Source organism: Lonchura striata, chromosome 19 (genome assembly GCF_046129695.1).
Source record: "Lonchura striata isolate bLonStr1 chromosome 19, bLonStr1.mat, whole genome shotgun sequence".
Taxonomy (NCBI): Eukaryota; Metazoa; Chordata; class Aves; order Passeriformes; family Estrildidae; genus Lonchura; species Lonchura striata.
This window is the reverse complement of record NC_134621.1, coordinates 12164065-12181832: the sequence shown is the minus strand read 5'-3', so window position 1 is coordinate 12181832 and position 17768 is coordinate 12164065. Positions and strand designations below refer to the sequence as shown.

Genomic DNA, 17768 nt, shown 5'->3' with positions numbered 1-17768 from the left:
GGAACTAACTGTATATCTAGAGGTAAGTAGCTTTTTACTCTGTCTCTTTAATTTGTCATACATTCTCAGGCAAATACAGGACTGCTGATGTCACTGTTCACTAGCAAAATGCTTTTTAGACCATAAGCATTTTAATGGTCTTTAGTAGATATACCTTGTTCCTACTGACACAAAAATGAGCTCTATCTCAGAAGCATTGAGAAAGCTGCTAAAACAATCAATTCCAAAGCTGTTCCTTCTCATTTGCAGTGCCACTGCTGTTGTCAAGGTTGTTTAGTCTTCCACAAGCAGACGAGTACTTCCTTCAACAGGTCCAGCAGAAGGGAACAGCAGCTGTGCAACTCAGGTGGAGCCCATTTTCCCCTACAGTGAATGACACCACTTCCTTCTTTCAGTCTCCAAGAAGACCAGAGGCAAAGATAAATTCTGGTTTTCTGTCATAAGGGTGGGCTGACTACACACTAGTAAGTTCTGTCATTTTAATCAATCGAGTAATATTAATTCCTTCAGCAGTATATGGCTTGGTTTGGCCATTGGGGTGGCAAAGCATTTGATTACACCTTAAGTCTTGCCAATTTAATTAAACTAGGATAGAAAAGGTAATCATGTGCTATTTTCTTGCCAGAGATACTTAAGTACAAGTAGGTATCTTCAGATCCCACAATATATGTCTTCACTGAAGAGCTTATAATTTTGATTCACTTGGCTGTAGCCTTGAGATTATACCTTGAGGAGCCAGTCCTAGCTAAGGTACCATAGGAGCCAAAAACCCACAACATAACTGTATGCCTGCACTGTGTTTTCTTAGGAGCTTTCAAGTTCTAAAGAGCATCACTTGACAGTAAAGACAGCTTGCCAGCATGTCGGTATTAAAAATATTTTGTGCTTTATAAGTCATGACAGTTCATAAAACTTTACCTGTAAACAAAACCCAGAGCACTATTCAGAGGAGAACATTAATATTTTTTTACACAGCACAGCACAAAATTAATTGCTGTTATTTTAAATTAGATGATGCTTTAAAATAGTAATCAGGATCATTTACAGCAGAAGCAATATCCATTTTGGAACTGGCCAAACTGTGAGTCATGGCAAAACAGTTCCCTTGCCCATATTAAATTCTGGCTGCCTGTCAACTGTCAGCTCTTCTCTATAAACACTCTGGCTCTGTGTAGCTGTTTAATAGACATGTGCAAATGAAACCAAATGTCCATATTGGAGTGTTTATTTTTTATGAGCTTATTTTCTCAAACCCACAGTTTCTGACAATCAGATATTTATTCACTACATTTGCAACAGTTTACTAGAAAAGCATTTAAAAATTACTAAGTATAAATATACACATTACATTAAAGTGCATTAACAAGAAACAAAATGTCATCTCACACAAAATTGAAGTGTATTCCCATAATCCTAAAGACAAATGTGGCAAAGAGATACAGATGCACATACACAAGTCAATACTTACCATTACAACATGTAGGCATTTGCATTCTGAAATTCTTCTGTTTATGATTTATAAACATTGATTGTTTATGATTATGATTTGTCTACCAAACTAAACATTTTATTTGGGATGTACCGAAGGTGCATATGTGAATTTTGCTTTTTCATTTTGAAGTTTGGTTGCTTGATTAGGGGAATGTTCTCATTTATTTTTAAAGAATGATTCTACATTGTCTAATACAGGTTTGTGTAGATGGAATTTAATATTAGCATGAGATCTCTCCAGTCCTTTACACCATACCTTCATACCATCTATTTCAAGTCTTAACTTTAGGGAACTGGCTTAGCTTGAAACAAATAGCTGAATCACTTTAAGACTTCTAGTTCTGCTGAGGTCTTATAGGCTTCAAATGACTACAGAATATTTAATTTAGAATTTTCAATAAAGCAAACTAATCTTTGTATAGAAGGAAGAAAATTTTAACTCTGCTCATTGTCTAATAAATGGGAAAACTGTCATCTACTCCTGTGGGTATTTTGCATATATATATATATATACACACACACATATGTAAATATGTATGTGCAAACATGAATTCTTTTTTATATGTTCTCTGTGTATTACTGGCATTTATACACATTTCATCTTGCATCAGGCCCTTATTTTTCTTCAGATCCTTTACATAATAAATCATACAATACTTTAACCATGAATCCTATAGTACTCAATTTATAGAATGTGTGAAGATCCAAAATGCTTTAAAAATTTTGCTAGCCTGCAGTAAAAGACTATTCACTACTTTCAGAGAAATAATCTTTGAAAACTGTTTTGGTTTTTTGATTGTTTACTTTCTAGACTTCTTAGATATATTAACGAACTGTGTGTCAAAAGAAATTACATTTGTTTCAATAGTGTATGATGCAGGAGTAAACTACAATCCTGGGATGCTTGGCAATTTAGTTGCGTAATTACCTACATTCCCTTCCTTTTCCTTTTCCCTTTTTTCAAATCACAAAATTTTAATCAAGTGAAGGTTGAACAAAGGTTCATCTGGGTAGATGTTGCATGAAACTGTTCTGCCTGTGACCCTGAGCAATCAATGTCTCTTTAGAAATGCTTTATGGCTTTGACCATATACATCCTCAAAATATATGGATGAGCACATCTCACAGACTGCTTTTAAGGGCATCTCAGTGGTATTGAGATTAAAGAAATAAAGTACCAAAGTACCTGGAGGAATTTTAAATTAATTCCTTGCATTTAAATATACAAATACTTTTAAAAAATATTTATCAATCCATTTAAATATTTACAATAAGCAGAGTTAAGTTAAAAAAGGAGTCTGCCTGGACAGTGCTGGGAACCTAAGGACTAGTGCTTGTGGGGTTTAGTTTCAGTTGGTTTTGACTTTTTAACACATTGGGGCAGAAGGAGAGAGGTCTGTAAAACAGGAGACCAATAACCCTTTGCAGCCATGTCAATAGGAGCAGTTGGGTACTTGCTTTAACACAGTCTAGTATAGTGGCCACCAGCCTAGGGACCTGGCATGGAGGTTTCCTTCCCATCAGTATAACAAATCTCTTTACAAGAAGATAAAGGCAGCTGAACAGAAAGAGGACTGGAGGGCTAGCACACACTTGGGTGTTACCCTTGAGTGGGACAGAATGGGAGCAGGGAGCTTAACTGGCTCTAGAACTCTGAAGTACCCTCAAGCCTGCCACTTTGGATGTTCCTGAGAGTGCTACATTAGGAGTTTCTCACCTTTGTATTGATGCTTCTTACAATTAATTAAAATGATAAAAGATTTTACACTGTTAATGTTTTTTAAAACTGCTTAGTGAATTAAATTCTAACTTTTTTTTTCCTCACAGTCAATAAAGAGTCCTTTGATTTGACCACTCTCATGAAGTAAGCATCTCCTGCTGTCATAAATACTGCCAGTCATTGGTGTAGGTCTGTGCTGAAAACAGCACAAGAGCATTGGCAGTCCCAGTCAGAGTGATTGATCTTTGAGTTGAAGAAAATAACTCGTATAGGCAAATGAGGCCTTTCTTTGAACACTGGTTTTACTTATGAGATTATTTATGGTTTCTTGTTGAGCTGTGTCTCCTTGTCTTCCTAACTTCCTTTTCTGTCTCAAATCCCATAAAATTACAACATAAAACTTTTTCCAGCTTAACTATAAAAATATTATGTATGGAAAATGAAACATGGTCTGGAAAGTCAGTATGATAAGCACAAATTACATTCTGTCACATATAAAATAGTCTAGACAATTTGCAGAACCGACAGAAACTTAAACTTGTGCCAAAACCTGAGGTCAAAGAAATAACCATTTAGTTCTGTAATAACTGCATGGCATTATCTAGCAAAGAAATTCAGTGATCAAAGCACACAGTAAGACAAAAATGGCTATCTGAGAATCTGAATTCATCTTTGGAAAGGTTTATAGTTTCTGCTTTTTGAAACAACGGGGAATTCCAATCTGAAAGCTGTATCAGGCCTTCATGTATCATCTGAAGCAGCCTCCAATACAAAAAATTACTTTGTGGATTCTGTTTTTCTCTAGCCTTCTGGAGCTGTCAGTGTTGTGTTTCAAGTACCAATTTAGTCTTTAGCAAACTGGAGCTAAGTTCAGGAATTAAGCTGTTACAATTGGGAAGTGTCATTCACTACAATTGCTGCCATTAAATTAATAAGACTAAAATAATGCACTACGTAGGATATAAAACCAGTTTATTTTATGCGGCATCAATTTCTTTTAAAAGTTATGATTCTAACTTTCCGATTTCTTTGCAAGATTGTCCTAACAATGCAAAACTATTTTGAAGAAACTTCCAAAATGGAAGCTATTATCTGAGATCATTCATTAGAGAATGGTTTGTGGTTTTGGCACTTTGTTTCTGTTAAAAATTTAAAGTGGATACTGAGTTTTAAGGGATTAGGGTCTTTCAATTTTCAGTTATTAGGTGGAACAATTTTGGCACCTAAAAGCCAATATTCCTTTGCTACTACTAAGAAAATGGAATCTGTTACATTAGTCTGTTTTGAAGATTGTTACTGCAGTTACAAAGCCTAGACATCTTTTTATATGCAGATTTGAGAGGTGGGATGCAGTAGCATGATTTTATAGTTAAAAAAAAATTAAATTTCTTGAGTAGTTTTGAGTGGAAAAAAATACAATGCCTTCCTTTTCTATTCAGTACCATGCCATCATAAAAATGATGAACAGTTCTATCATGTTTCCTCAAACAGCAAGAATGGCACTTTGAACGTCCACAGATTAAGCCAGGAGGTAGGGAAGTGGATAAATGGGGAAGAAAGAAACCTCAAAAATAAACACGTTAAAATCTTTCCATTATGCTAATATTGCATTTTATGGATGACTAACATGTTTCAAAGCAGTTCAGTCTCTTTCCTAAGTCTCCCCACTCTGTAAGTCATCTGGAAACTTGCACCATCATTTCTTTCATATGCAAAATGGACACTTTTTCAAAATATTCTACTAATCTTCTCCATGTTACTTGCAATATTTTTCAATGCTCTAGGGAAATTTTACTGAAAACAGTGTATGGAATTGTGGGCTAATTTTGTTTCCTTAAGATCTGTCAGGATCCATTCTGCTCCTTTTTTTTTTTTTTTGAGTACTACCTTGGAATACCACTTGTGTGATCTGCTGAGGACACTGTCTGTAATGTGCCTTTCCAAAAACAGGATTTCCAGATGATAATTGCACAGGTTACAGGTTTAGGCAGAAATGCATTTACATAAATCAAAGTTACAGACATTTTCAAAATTAAATTAGGGCTGAGCCAATTAATCTAAAAAATCTAAAAAGGTAAGAAATTAAAAAACCTAATGGAGACCTTTAAATTCCTGAGATTATTACCCATCTCACATTCCTTTCCCTTCACAAAGAACATAGGGAAATTATATTTAGCCACACAACACAGCAATTTCATCAGTACTATCTGAAAACATACATATAATTTCACTTTTCTGAAAATATACTTTTCCTGTATCTTCCAAGTGAGCAGTTTCTGGTGATGCATAGCAAGAGCCTATTTGTGTTCATAAAAGCTTTTTAGTTTACAGAAAATGTATAACCACAATGTTCCACCTTTTACCAATAAAGTTATTTTCCCATTAAGATGTTGTCTAGCTAATCAGCTTCCAAAGAGATCTGGTAAGCTGACTAGCCCCCAGTTACTAAAGCAGATGGCCCAACCCTAAACTATTTTTGTTTATAAAATAAATACTGAAAATCTTTCTTTTCTAAACACTTTTCAGTTCCTTGTCATGCTCACACACATGTTTCTGGGTTAGTTACAACTTCACCATTTTTTTCAGGCTCATCTTTCAGAAACTGTTCCACTTCAATAGAGTCCACTTTGGCATCTTCAGGAGTTTTTTCAGATTTGTTTAATTCCTCTCTTTCTGCTGCTTCTTCTTTTGTATGTGGTTCTTCTGATTTCTTCTTAATGCAGAAGAAATTTCCCAAGGCCAATACAAGGGCTGAGGTGGTAACTTCAATTCCAGCAATAATGAAAACAAACATGTACCTCCCTGTTGCATCCAGGAGTTTTCCTGAAAAACGCAACATTCCAAATAATTAACAAAAGTTACTATCTTGCAGTGAATATTTTTCTGATTTTTTTCAAACATTTTGACTTTCCTGTCTAGAATCACCATGACTACCTAACCAAGTTTTTTGAAACAGGATTTAAACAAGTTTGTAGCAAAATACTTCTCAATTATTTCAGTTCAGCTTAACAGTCACCGACACTACATGACATACCAAAACACATATTCAGCTGCACACACAGAGGCATGCAGTTCATCTGAAATAAAACCGGCCTCGCCTTCAGATGCAAGAGATCAAACACATGCTTTGTATTTCAGATAAAAATGTGTGCATCCCTGGATGGGAGCTGTGTCATCTGTATCATGTCTGATCATTGTTATCCTTTTGCTCCCAATCTCATTTACCTTTCTACACAGGTAGTGCACTGTCTGCTTAAAATGCAAATCTTACTCGGTAGTCAGTCTGGAGTAACTGACTGATTCTGACACTGGTAAAGGTAAATTTAGGATCCACAGGGCTCAGTGGATGTGAAAGAACAGGTGGGAGGATATGAAAGAAGTGCCACTCCAAACCTGAAGATTGGAGGAAGTAGTGCATAATACTGGTTTTCCCATGAAGGGGGTTTTGTCAAAAATACTTGATGTTTTTAGTGTCTGATATAAACAGTAAACATTCTATGGCAGTGACCTGGTGGGTTTTGGGAGGGAAAGTGTGTTTCAGTTCAGGATCTGTAAAATGTATGTTCTTTGATTAGTAATTTGTATTTTTACTTCAAATTAATGAATTTTGCTATTTTGTCATGTCCCCTTATTCCTGGGTTGTAAGACATGTTATAGAAGCACTCTACCTTCCTTAAATCAATCCAGTTTTATAGTCTTCCTTGTAAGATTTTTTTTTCTTCCTTGAGATGTTTTCCTTCCTCCTCCAAATCTACCATGGATATAGAGAATGTATCCTAATATTTCCCTATTTCTTAAAGAAAATTGACAGGTTTCATATTCTGAATCCCAGTCAGCTATCTACCAATAAGAAATTCAGTGCAGGGTTTCAGAGGAGAAATAGCAGTATCTCCACATGGCAATTTAAGCAATCCTGAAATAGATCCAAGAAGAAAAAGGTTTGATCCATTCCTTCTTGGGGTATTTCAGAGTGTAACTGCAGAAAGCTTTTGAAACGTGCAACACTAGCACAATCTGCTTCTCTCAAGTGACTCACATCTTTTTCTCAGCTCCCTTATATTTTTGTAAATTAATGCAATGCACACAATTTTAAATTCTGAGCTAAATGTCATACTTGCCTGCTGATGGTGGACCAATCAGGACAGCCATAGCTTCTGCCAGGAGCACTAAACCGATAGCACTGGAAAACTTCTGTGTACCAACAATAGCCATGAGAACTTCAAACTGAAGAGCACCTACCATTCCATAAGAAATGCCAAAGAAAATGCAAAAGACCACCAGCCCACGATAATCAACAGACATAGAACCCATGAGATCTGTAAAGCCATTAAAAATCATAGCAAAACTGAAGAGGTAGACACAGCGTGGTCTAACCCATTTAAGACCAGCTACCATTCCACAGATTGGGCGAGCAAAGATATCAATGAATCCCAGAATAGTCAGAAGAAAAGCTGCTTTGGTGTCTTGATACCCTAAATCCTTGGCATAACTCACAACAAACACTGGAGGAACAAAGAGACCAAGCACCATAATAGATGCTGCTAGCGCATAGATTACAAAACCACTGTCTTTAAACACACTGAAATCCAGAAGTTTTTTCTTCACTTTCTTCTCAGCTGGCTCTTTGGTAGCTTCAGCCTTTTTGGGTGGCTCCAAAGGTCTCATTAGTGCTCCACATACACAGCAGTTGAGCAGCATCCCACCCAGGATAAGAAATCCTCCTCTCCAACCATACTCATGCTGTAGTATCTGCCCCAGTGGTGAGAGAGCACACAGAAACACTGGACTCCCAGCAGCAGATAGCCCATTGGCTAAGGGCCGGCGTTTGTCAAAGTAACGGTTTAACATGATGAGTGAAGGCTGGAAGTTTAGTGCCAAACCCAAACCTGTGGTAGAGGGTACATAAGAATTACTACTGGCCTACAATATCATTGTTAAAGATACTCTAATTGCAGTTTTCATGATTCATGACTTAAGAGAAAATAGTTTTATTCCAAATGGACAAAAGAAACCTAAGATAACACAAAGTAATCTACCCCCATAGTATTCTTTTACTTTATGATTACATGTCACGCTATTAAACATTTATAACAAAAATAAATGACCTTTTAATTCCACATTTTTCTGCCATCTTTATAAAAGCCCAGCTGGATGATCCTTATGCTTCATGTATTTTTCACTTAAACAAAACTTCAGCCTAAAGGTAAGACCTAAGTGAACTCATTTTCAGCATAGTACTTACCAGTAATCACACCTGCAGTTAGATAGATCTGGACGATGCTTGTGCAGAAGGAAGCGATCACCATCCCCATTGAGGCAAAAAGGCCACCCACCAGCATGACAGGGCGACAACCAAAGCGATTGACACACACGCTACAAAGTGGACCTAGGCAAGAAAAGCAAGTTATGTTTGCTTAGATAAACAACTTTTGCAACTGATTTTCTGACACTTTGTATTTCCTTGGTAGAGTTCAAAGTGTAACATTCAAGGTTACACAATGATCTTAAAGGTCTAAGGTCTTTCCAACCTCAGTGGTTCTAACTAATTTTGTACTTTGTCCATAAAGTCAGGCCAATCAGGAAAAATGTCCTTTCCTCTGTAGTCAAATACTTCAATCTTTTTTGTCTTCAGAGTGCCTTGTGATTTTTCATCAACTTTAGCAACTACTGACTTACAAGGATGTAATTTTAAATAAACTGGATGGGCTTAAAAAATATTTTCATTTATGTGATTAATAGTAATTCTTCCTTGGAATGCCTTATTTGCACACAAGTAATGATATGCAGTCATGATACAGACTGTAAATGGCTGTAAGATTTACAAAATTAATTGTGTGACTCAATACTGTTTCAAAACCAGATAACTACTCACCTGTTCCATAAAGCATGGCCAACAGAATGGAGGAAATCCACGCAGTGTCACTATATCCAATGCCAAATTCCCGGATAAGTTCTTTAAAGAAGACACTAACTGCCTTAGGAAAGGCATAGGAGAATCCTGTGATGATAAAACAGCCAAAAAGGACAGCCCAGCCCCAGCCTCCATCAGGGGCTTTAACACCTGATGGACCGTCATCAGCTACTACAGCTCCCATGATGAAGAAGCTTGTGTGTTCCCTAAGAAACAAAAAGCAATTAGTATCTCTAAAATTGCACTACCATTTAAACTAAGGCATGGAACTACTTAAAACAGTCTTGAAAATGCAGTGCAATTTTAACTATTTCTTGTCTGAGTTTAGTTTTTACAAAGCCTGCAAAAATACGTGAAAATGAGATGCACACAGCTGAGTTTTAAATGAATGGTCCTGCACAGCTCTCAAAGTCAGAGCTGGATTTGATCCAAATCACTGCTTCATTAAAAAACAGCAGCATTTCAGGGGTGTATCTGGCTTTCAAAAATATGTAATAATTATTGCATTAAAGTCTGCAGGATTTTTTATGTAAGACCTTGTTACATGAAGCTCCTGGCCTATTCACTTAGGAGACCTGGTGCATCACAAGTGCTCTGTGAAATGGTGAACTAATCACCCAGATTTTTTATTCCCCACTGAGGACAGCTGTACAGCCCTGATACAATGTTATCTTGAACAGATAGAAAGATCCCTTCGAGGTAATGATGATGAGTTATCATTTTTCACACATCAAGCTCAAATGCTAAACTGCAATGAAAATCCCAGAGCCATTTTTGTAGATGCTGGGAGTTAGTAACTGAAGCAATGCTCAGTACAACTGCCTGCCTGAAGCAAATACTTCCCACTGTTGTTATTACATGATAAGTAAGAAAACGTAGTATTTGATGAATCTTGGCTCAAATGTATAAAGAACAAGAATATAAAATTGAAACATTTCATGGGGTATTGTCACTCACACTAATTTCAAGTTGTCCGAACATTTCGAGTGAAGGTTTAAAATATTGAGGGAAGGGTTGGGCAGTTTTCGTTCATTTCCATTACCCGTCTAATAGCAACACAAAGTTAGTAATGATACATAAGCATGCTTTGTTGAAAAACAGCAACTGGGAATCTCTCCAGACTGCTTATACAGTGCTGGGTGGAACATTCAGTGCCTTACAGCATTCACCTCTGCAAACGGACTGGGACAGTCTCCCTTACTGCGTCTACAGCAAAGTTGTTCTAAGCCCAGCCTCTGCAGACCTACAGCGCTCAACCCCGATAGCAAACTACACCCATGCCGTATGAAGCGGCGAGTGGCTTTGAGAAGAAACACCGTTAAGAACTATTCGGCAGCACGCTTTTCCTTCCAGAAGAGAACTGGCCAAGATTTTCGGGGGGGGAGAAGTCAGCTCGGCAGCCGGCGCACCGAGCGTGGTGCGGGCGCGGCTCGGGGAAGACGCGGCTCCCGCCCGCGCTCCGACCTTGGAGCCGGGGCTGCAGGAGCCGCCCCACCCGCGGCCCCGCGTGACCCGCGCGATGCCCCGGCCGGGCGCGCGGGCGGCCGCCGCACTGAGACGTGCGGGACGTGACTCCCGGGCGGGGGCGGTGCTGCCGCCAGCTGCGCGCGCGGCCCGGGCGGAGCCGCGGCCGCGCCCCCGCCGAGCGCTCGCAACCGCGGTGCTCCCACAGGAGAGGGAAACATCCTCCTCCCTGGCCATTCTTGAGCTCTTCCATGCTCAGCAGAGCAAGTCAGCCTGTAAGAGACACATTCTGTTGCATCTGCCTTACGAAACATACCATCTTTGCCATGAGGAGCAGTCTCTAAAACGGTTTTATGTTTTGCTGTGATGAAAGAGCAAAACACACTTGCTGATGTGAGGGAACCTGGCATACTTTCCAGCATTTCATAAAAGTAAGTCTAGAGGGAAACACACAGTAATATCCATTTACTCTTCGTTACATCATATCTGCTACCACATTCCACATTTGGCTAAAAATCACCATAAACCGGCACACCAGATCTTCAAGTGCCATCCTTTCAAGAGTGGTTCACACACATGCCTCAAAAACAACTGTCTTAAAGGGAAAGGCTGAGAGAATTCGGATGATTCAGCATGCAGAAGAGGATGCTCTGGGGAAGCTTTTTTGCACCTTTCCAGTGCCTGAAGTGGCTACCAGAAGGCTGGAGAGGGGCTTTTTACAAGGGCATGCAGTGATAGAACAAGGGGGAATGGCTTCAAACTGACAGTAGGTTTAAGATTAGGTATTAGGAAGAAATTCTTTAGTGTGAGGGTGATGAGGTTCTGGCAAAGGGCTCAGAGAAGCTGTGGCTGTCTCATCCCTGGAAGAGTTCCAGGCCAGGTTGGACAGGGTTTGGAGCAATGTGGCCTAATGGAAGGTGTTTCTGCCCGTGGCAGTAGGTTGGAACGAGATTAACTTTAAGGCTTCTAACCCAAACCGCTCTATGATTCTACAATCAATGTTACTCATCTGGTTTTGTCCATTGGTTGTTCATGTTAACATATCAAAATAAAAAGACCATTAACTAGAACTAAATGAACCCTGTCTTCACAAACACAGCAAGAATGCATTTCATCCTGTTGTGGTGTGCTGAGACTTTATTCACCTCCTTAAGCGGGAAATAAGAAATAATAAGGAAGTAGTGTTGAGGTTCCTTTGCAGAATGTATAAACAAGGGGTACACCTTTAGAAAAGGCAGGCCTGTGGCTGATCTGCACTGACAAAATTTTTACTTAGGATTTTGCTACAGTGCTGGGATGCCATCAAACTGTTAAGATAGGAGGCTACTGCCTAACTATTGCAACAGCTTGTTTTGCTTTCTGCTTTTGCTAGCTCAGCCCTATTTAGAGGCAAAGGATTACATTTAACACACTGTAGCTCAGTTTCATATCTCCACAACAGACATGATAGTATTGTTAGTATTTATTCAAGCTTACTTCTATCATGAATGGGTTCTTGCTTTGGTAATGTGCAAAAGGAAGGTAGCATCTGGGGCTTCATCTTCCTGATACTATCTTCTTGTTGTCATGGAAACTAATATAGACTCAGTTAGGAGGAAATATTAGGTAGCATTGTGGGTGGTGTGATGGTGTGGTTTCTGGGATGATGTATATAAAAAGTGAACACTTGTATTATAAAAAGGAGCAGCTAGAAATGGCAAGAATCTATTATTTGTGTTTAGCCACTACTCTTATTGGCAACATACCTGTACTTCATGGTCAGCAATATGGGTAGGAAGGACATTTATGAGCATGTATACTGACTTATATAGCTTGAGAATGTCATGTTCTCAAGAAGAATTAATTTCAAGAATTCTCAAGAATAATTAATTTCTTCTAATTATGGCTGAAATCTACACAATCTTGAATTTCCATGATACAAATAAAATATGGTTATCAAAAATAGAACATAAGCTTCCAAGTAGGGAACTCAGTTCAGCTTAGACTTCAGTCTGGAGCCACACCCACCTGAGAAATGTAAACTACAAAGTAAGGAAGATGGTATAAGCTGAATAATGTAGACATCCTCCTTCAGTTTTTCTTGTCTGTGAAACAAAGAAAATAATGATTCTCTCTTCATAGTGTGTTGGGGGTATGAATACCTTGAAAAGCATAGGCTGCTCAATGCTGTGTTTATAGGAGTTATAAACCTGTATTTGCCCAAAGATATTAAAATCTCAGCAGACTAAACAAAATATGCATGTTATTCTTGATTTTAAGTCAGGATTCCTAAGACTAACCAGCTCCACTGAAATTTTTCAGGAAATGATTCCTGAAAAAATGTTTTTATTTTAATATTCTCCAGAACCATATGATAGCCCTCTACATATAGAACAACTACCCTTTGTATTGACATCACTGAGATGTGCCTATTCAGCATGACTTCAACTCCTTCCTGCTTATCTAAAGTACAAATGCATAAATCTTTAAATCTGATTTCCTTTCAACTCAGGTACCTCATAGAAGCCATTTATATGGGCCACTGATATAACCCACTAGTGCATTTCCTGTGGCTTATCTGCTTAAATATTAGCCAGTTGAATTATATGTTCATTCCAAAGGCTGCTGCAAATTCTATTCCTACAAAATCATTACTATATTTATCAATGCCTATCGTGACCTCCTGTCCTCCCTGCAAGGCCCCACAGTGATTGCCACTGTCCCATTTTGGCCTCCTCTGTTTCAAATGAGACAATTTTCCCAGATCTGCTGCCTTTCTTAAGGGTTTTCCAGTTTTCCCCATTCTCTCATCTCACTCTTACAACTCCTAGGATAATTCTGTGCTGTCTGTAGCTGCAAGTAATGTTCCATACAAAATCTTGACTATTAATCATTCTTCAGTCCCCATTTAGCCTCGAAACATCTTAGCTGTTCACTGCTGCTGCACAGTGAGTAACATTCATCACAAGTTATTAGCAGACTGTGCTTATAGTAAGTTCATACTGCAACTTTGTGTGTAGCAGATAATGCTAACCAGTCTAAATTCTTTTATCTGGGTAAAGTGCTCTATAGGAAAGCTGTGACTATTTATTTGCTTGTTTTATTTTATATCATGAAAAGTTGCTGAATCCCAGCCTCAGCCAGGAACAATTACAATTAATTTTCACGTATCATGAAAATTAATTTCAGCCCTACAGCTGTGATGGCTTTGCAATGTGTTTGAAGCTTTAGAAAAACATAAATATTTGACAATTGCTTATAGCAAAGAAGTGTCCTTATATTGTTTAATATAAACCAAAAAGTGACAGAGATAGATAATTAGTAATTAAAGACTAGTCCTGTCACCAGCTGGGCATCACTGCTTATTTTTGCAGACCATAATGGAACTACTCTAATATATAAAGTGCTCACATGCACATGCATTATATCTCAAGCTAGGTGAGCACATGTAGCTGAATATAGTCAGAAAAGATCATCTGGCTCAGATGTGTCATTTTACAAAATCACTTTGGACAGTGCAGCTCCATAACAGGGTGTCACACATTGAGATATGAGAACTGCCACTTCAGTCACAATTTTAAATGCCACCTTTTTATTTCTATAATATACCTTGAGTTATACTTCTGACTGAGCCACAAAAGGTGTACTGCACTAATAGATTCTGATTCACATTTTAAAACGTCTGCCACACTGCTTCCTCTGAAATAAACACTGCAAAACCGTACATTACCCTGTGACATCCTAAATTGAACGGTTTGCCCAAGAGGAGTGCATTTCCACTAGTGCTAACGGTCTGCGCTTGTGAGGAAGCTGAATTACTGAAATTCAACTTCACCTTTGTGTGCTTTTTCCTTCTCTCCACTGAATTGCTTAGAAGGCAAGCCGCAGACCCCTTCAGGTCGATTGCGAGCACCATCAAAAAAAGGCTTTTTCCCAAGAGATGGAGAGGGGCTGAGGCGGCACCGTGCGGGAGGGGGCGTAGGGAGGACAGTGGCGGTGGTCGCGGCGTCGCCACGGCCACGGCCGCTCGCGCGGCGCTCCGGGGCGGGCACGTCGCCCGCGCAGCCCTGAGCCCGGACGGCTCGCGAGCAGCGCGGGGGTCACCGCCGCAGCCGATGCTCACGCAGACCAGGAAGACGCCGCGCCCGGGCACCCCACCGCTCTTCGTGTGCCCGCTGAGCCGAGTAATGGAGTTCATGCCCGGGGCTGCGATGATGTCCTTATGAGGGAACAATCGCTCAGACTGCTCGTCGCCCGCTCTGAAGGACCTGAACGGTCACCGCTATGACAAAAAATTCCGAAATTCGCCTCCGGGGGCTCGACACCTTCGCAGAAGCGAAGGGACCGCGGAGGCGAGAGACTCGTCCCCCAGTAACGGTGTGAGGCCACGAATGGCGGAAACAAAGCCCGAACTCGCGGCTGTCCCACGAGCTGCCGGTGTGGCACTGTACGTGCCCTCGGGCCGGCGGCACTACACGCCCAGGCGTGACCCAGCTGCCAGAGGGGAAGCCGGGGGCAGCGCTCTCTCGTAGCAGGCGGGCTGGGCTCGGTGGCCAGCACTGCTCAGCGCCCGGACAGCGCTTTCAGGCCGGTGGAGCTGAGGACTTTGGGCGACCCATACAGCAACGCGGGTTTCCCGACGAAGAGGTGCGCCCGCGTGGCCCCATGAACGAGCGAAAACGCAGCCGACGGGACGGCGCCCCGCCGACCCTAGTGAGATGGTGCCAAGGGATGCGAGAACAGTCGGCGTCGTGCCCGCGTCCCCATCGGCGCCCAGAGCAGCCTCTGGGCAAGGGTTGAACCCGCGATTCCTACGCCGCGCTTTGCCCAAAGCTTGGGTGGCGCTCGGGCTCATCCGCTGGCCCGGATGAATCCCACGTAGAGAAGCGCCCTCGGTCAGCCCGACGCTCTGGATTCGGTTCACCCGTCTCCGGACCCGCCACACCGCGCTCCCCACGGCGTTCGTCCGCGTGGGCCAGGCAAAGACTCCGCAACATCCCGCACGACGGCTCCGCCTCAGTACCTGAGTCACGTCCCGCGTCTCAGCGTGAGGATGCCCGTGCTCGCGCCGGAGCGCAGCTCGCTGTCCCCGTGTGCCCACGCAGCCACGCCGGAGCCCGTCTGGTCCCGCCGGCTGGGAGCGCTCCCGCGCGGCGGGTCCGTGGCTGCTCGCCCCGCCCTGCCACACGGGGCGTGCCCCGCGTCCTATCGCCGCCGCCGGGACTCTCCTCCGCTGCAGCTTCTTCGGCGCGTGGGCTCCGACCGTGTGTAACGCGGCTCCGCTGGCGCCGGCTCGGAGCGGAGCCCCGGGGCCTCACAAGGCATCAGCACGAGCTTTGCGCTGCTTGCGTAGGGTGCAACGCAGGGCTGGATCCTGCCGGCATGAATGCTGCACCGGCTGTCCGGAAGAACCGGATCTTAGCAGTGGACTTGAATTTATGAATGGATTTATGCGTTTGAGGTTTGTTATGTGCTGCCGTTTCTGTTTTCCCAGGAGCGATCACAGTTTCCTCATTGCCTCCTTCCATGAGAATTACTCTTACGAGCTTCCTTGCTTAATTGTTTTCTTCTTAGAATTTTTGAGTGTGATACTGTGCATTCTTGTAGACAACCCCAGGCTTCCCTCCTCATCCTTTACCAAGGGGGTAAATATTATATTACTCCCTGCAAATATGATGTCATAACATACTCCTCCTTTCACATCCGGATAGAATGAACTTTCTGCATTAATCTCTTGTGACTCAACTGAAATTGAGTTTATAGATTATAATCCAACAAACATTGGATTATAAAACTGATGTGCTGATATTGTTGTGTAACATCTAGGAAAGTTGTGGGATTCACAAATGCAATACAGAAAGTAGCACTCCTATGGCTACCTGGGGCTTAGGAAATTCATGAGTAGGTGCTCCATTCTTTTGTGTGCTTTAGCACACAATCCAATATACAGGGGAATGACACAACACCTAAAATCCTGTGTTTGGTTTTCAGCCCCCCTCGAGACAAGACAAACATTGAGGGGCTGGAACATGGCCAGAGAAGGGCAACGGAGCTAGGGAAGTCTGATGGACAGTAGCTGAGCGAGCTGGAGAGACTCAGCCTGGAGAAAAGGAGGCTCTGGGGACACCTTACCCCTCTCTACTACTACCTGAAAGGAGATTGTACCAAGGTGGGCATCTGTCTCTTCTCCTAGGTAACAAGTGATATAACAAGAGGAAATGGCCTCAAGTTGTGCCAGGAGAGCTTAAGATTGGATATTAGGAAAAATCTCTTCTCCAAACAGGTTGCCAAGCATTGGAATGGCATGTCCAGGGAAGTGATGTAGTCACCATCCCTGGAGTTTAACAGCTAGACGCAATGATCTTGGAAAAAAATATTTTCTAAATGATTCCATGATTCCTATAACCTGTGTGGAATTACACAGTAGTAGGATTCTAAGTAGGAGAGGATAGGCAGGATACAATATTGTCTTTTGAGAACTGTGATATTGCACAGATTAGTAGCTTCCAATTTAAAACCTGCTTGCTGAAATCATGTAATACCAAGGCAGGAACTGAAGCTCTTTTAATGATTTAGAAATTTTTTTCTTTTCCGTGCACATTATGTTTGCACTGGGTATTGGTTCATTTTTGCTGAAGCATAGTACCCATTTGTATATGTTTAAGGATTCATTGCATTAATATGTGAAGATGAAAAAGGCCATGTGGTTTATTTTGAGCAGATAACATACAGCCAATAAGACTGGCACTGCTAATCTTAAAGACTAGTAAAACCAGTTTTTGACTGTCCACTATTATCTGAATTTAGGCCATTCACTTGCAGACTAGGTGTATTCACCTGAATTGACATTGTGTAGACTGTAATCTTTTTTTACTCTCCATTAAAGTTTGTCTGTTCAGGGCACTATTGAATCACTGGAAGTTACCAGTTACTCATTAGGGAACTAACAAGCATTTACGTATGTGACTAGGGGCTGATTGAAGATATGCTGGAGAATATGACAGCTAATTTGAAAGGGGGGGCAGGGGTGAAGAAGGGTTGAAAAGATAATGGGGTTGATAGGTTAGGCAATGGCTAATATAAAGAATGCCAGCAGTCAGAATAGTGTATGGATTTAGACATTAGCCTATTATGTGCTGATTCTGATGAGTGCTCTGAGGGGCCCACTGGACAATATAAATTATGCCAGGACTTTCACGATAA

General features: G+C 41.2%; 1 protein-coding gene across 1 annotated transcript; it reads right to left on the bottom strand.

Moving 5' to 3' along the window:
* Positions 1 to 1209: 1209 nt before the first annotated feature.
* On the bottom strand, positions 1210 to 15724 carry SLC16A3 (solute carrier family 16 member 3). Its single transcript, XM_021534054.2, has 5 exons — positions 15589 to 15724; positions 9084 to 9328; positions 8454 to 8597; positions 7330 to 8097; positions 1210 to 6034 (listed from the first exon to the last, which is right to left on the bottom strand). The coding sequence occupies exons 2-5, from the start codon at positions 9304 to 9306 to the stop codon at positions 5751 to 5753; spliced, it is 1419 nt and encodes a 472-aa protein (XP_021389729.1). The 5' UTR covers positions 9307 to 9328; positions 15589 to 15724; the 3' UTR covers positions 1210 to 5750.
* Positions 15725 to 17768: the final 2044 nt, after the last annotated feature.

What these genes read in the sequence shown, in the direction of transcription:
- SLC16A3 (XM_021534054.2), bottom strand. Translation starts at nt 9,306, where the DNA reads ATGGGAGCTGTAGTAGCTGATGACGGTCCATCAGGTGTTAAAGCCCCT. An exon ending in GGCCATGCTTTATGGAACAG is followed by an intron (nt 8,598 to 9,083) that starts GTGAGTAGTTAT and finishes TTTCTTGCCTAG; the next exon opens with GTCCACTTTGTAGCGTGTGT. An exon ending in AACTGCAGGTGTGATTACTG is followed by an intron (nt 8,098 to 8,453) that starts GTAAGTACTATG and finishes CCTCTACCACAG; the next exon opens with GTTTGGGTTTGGCACTAAAC.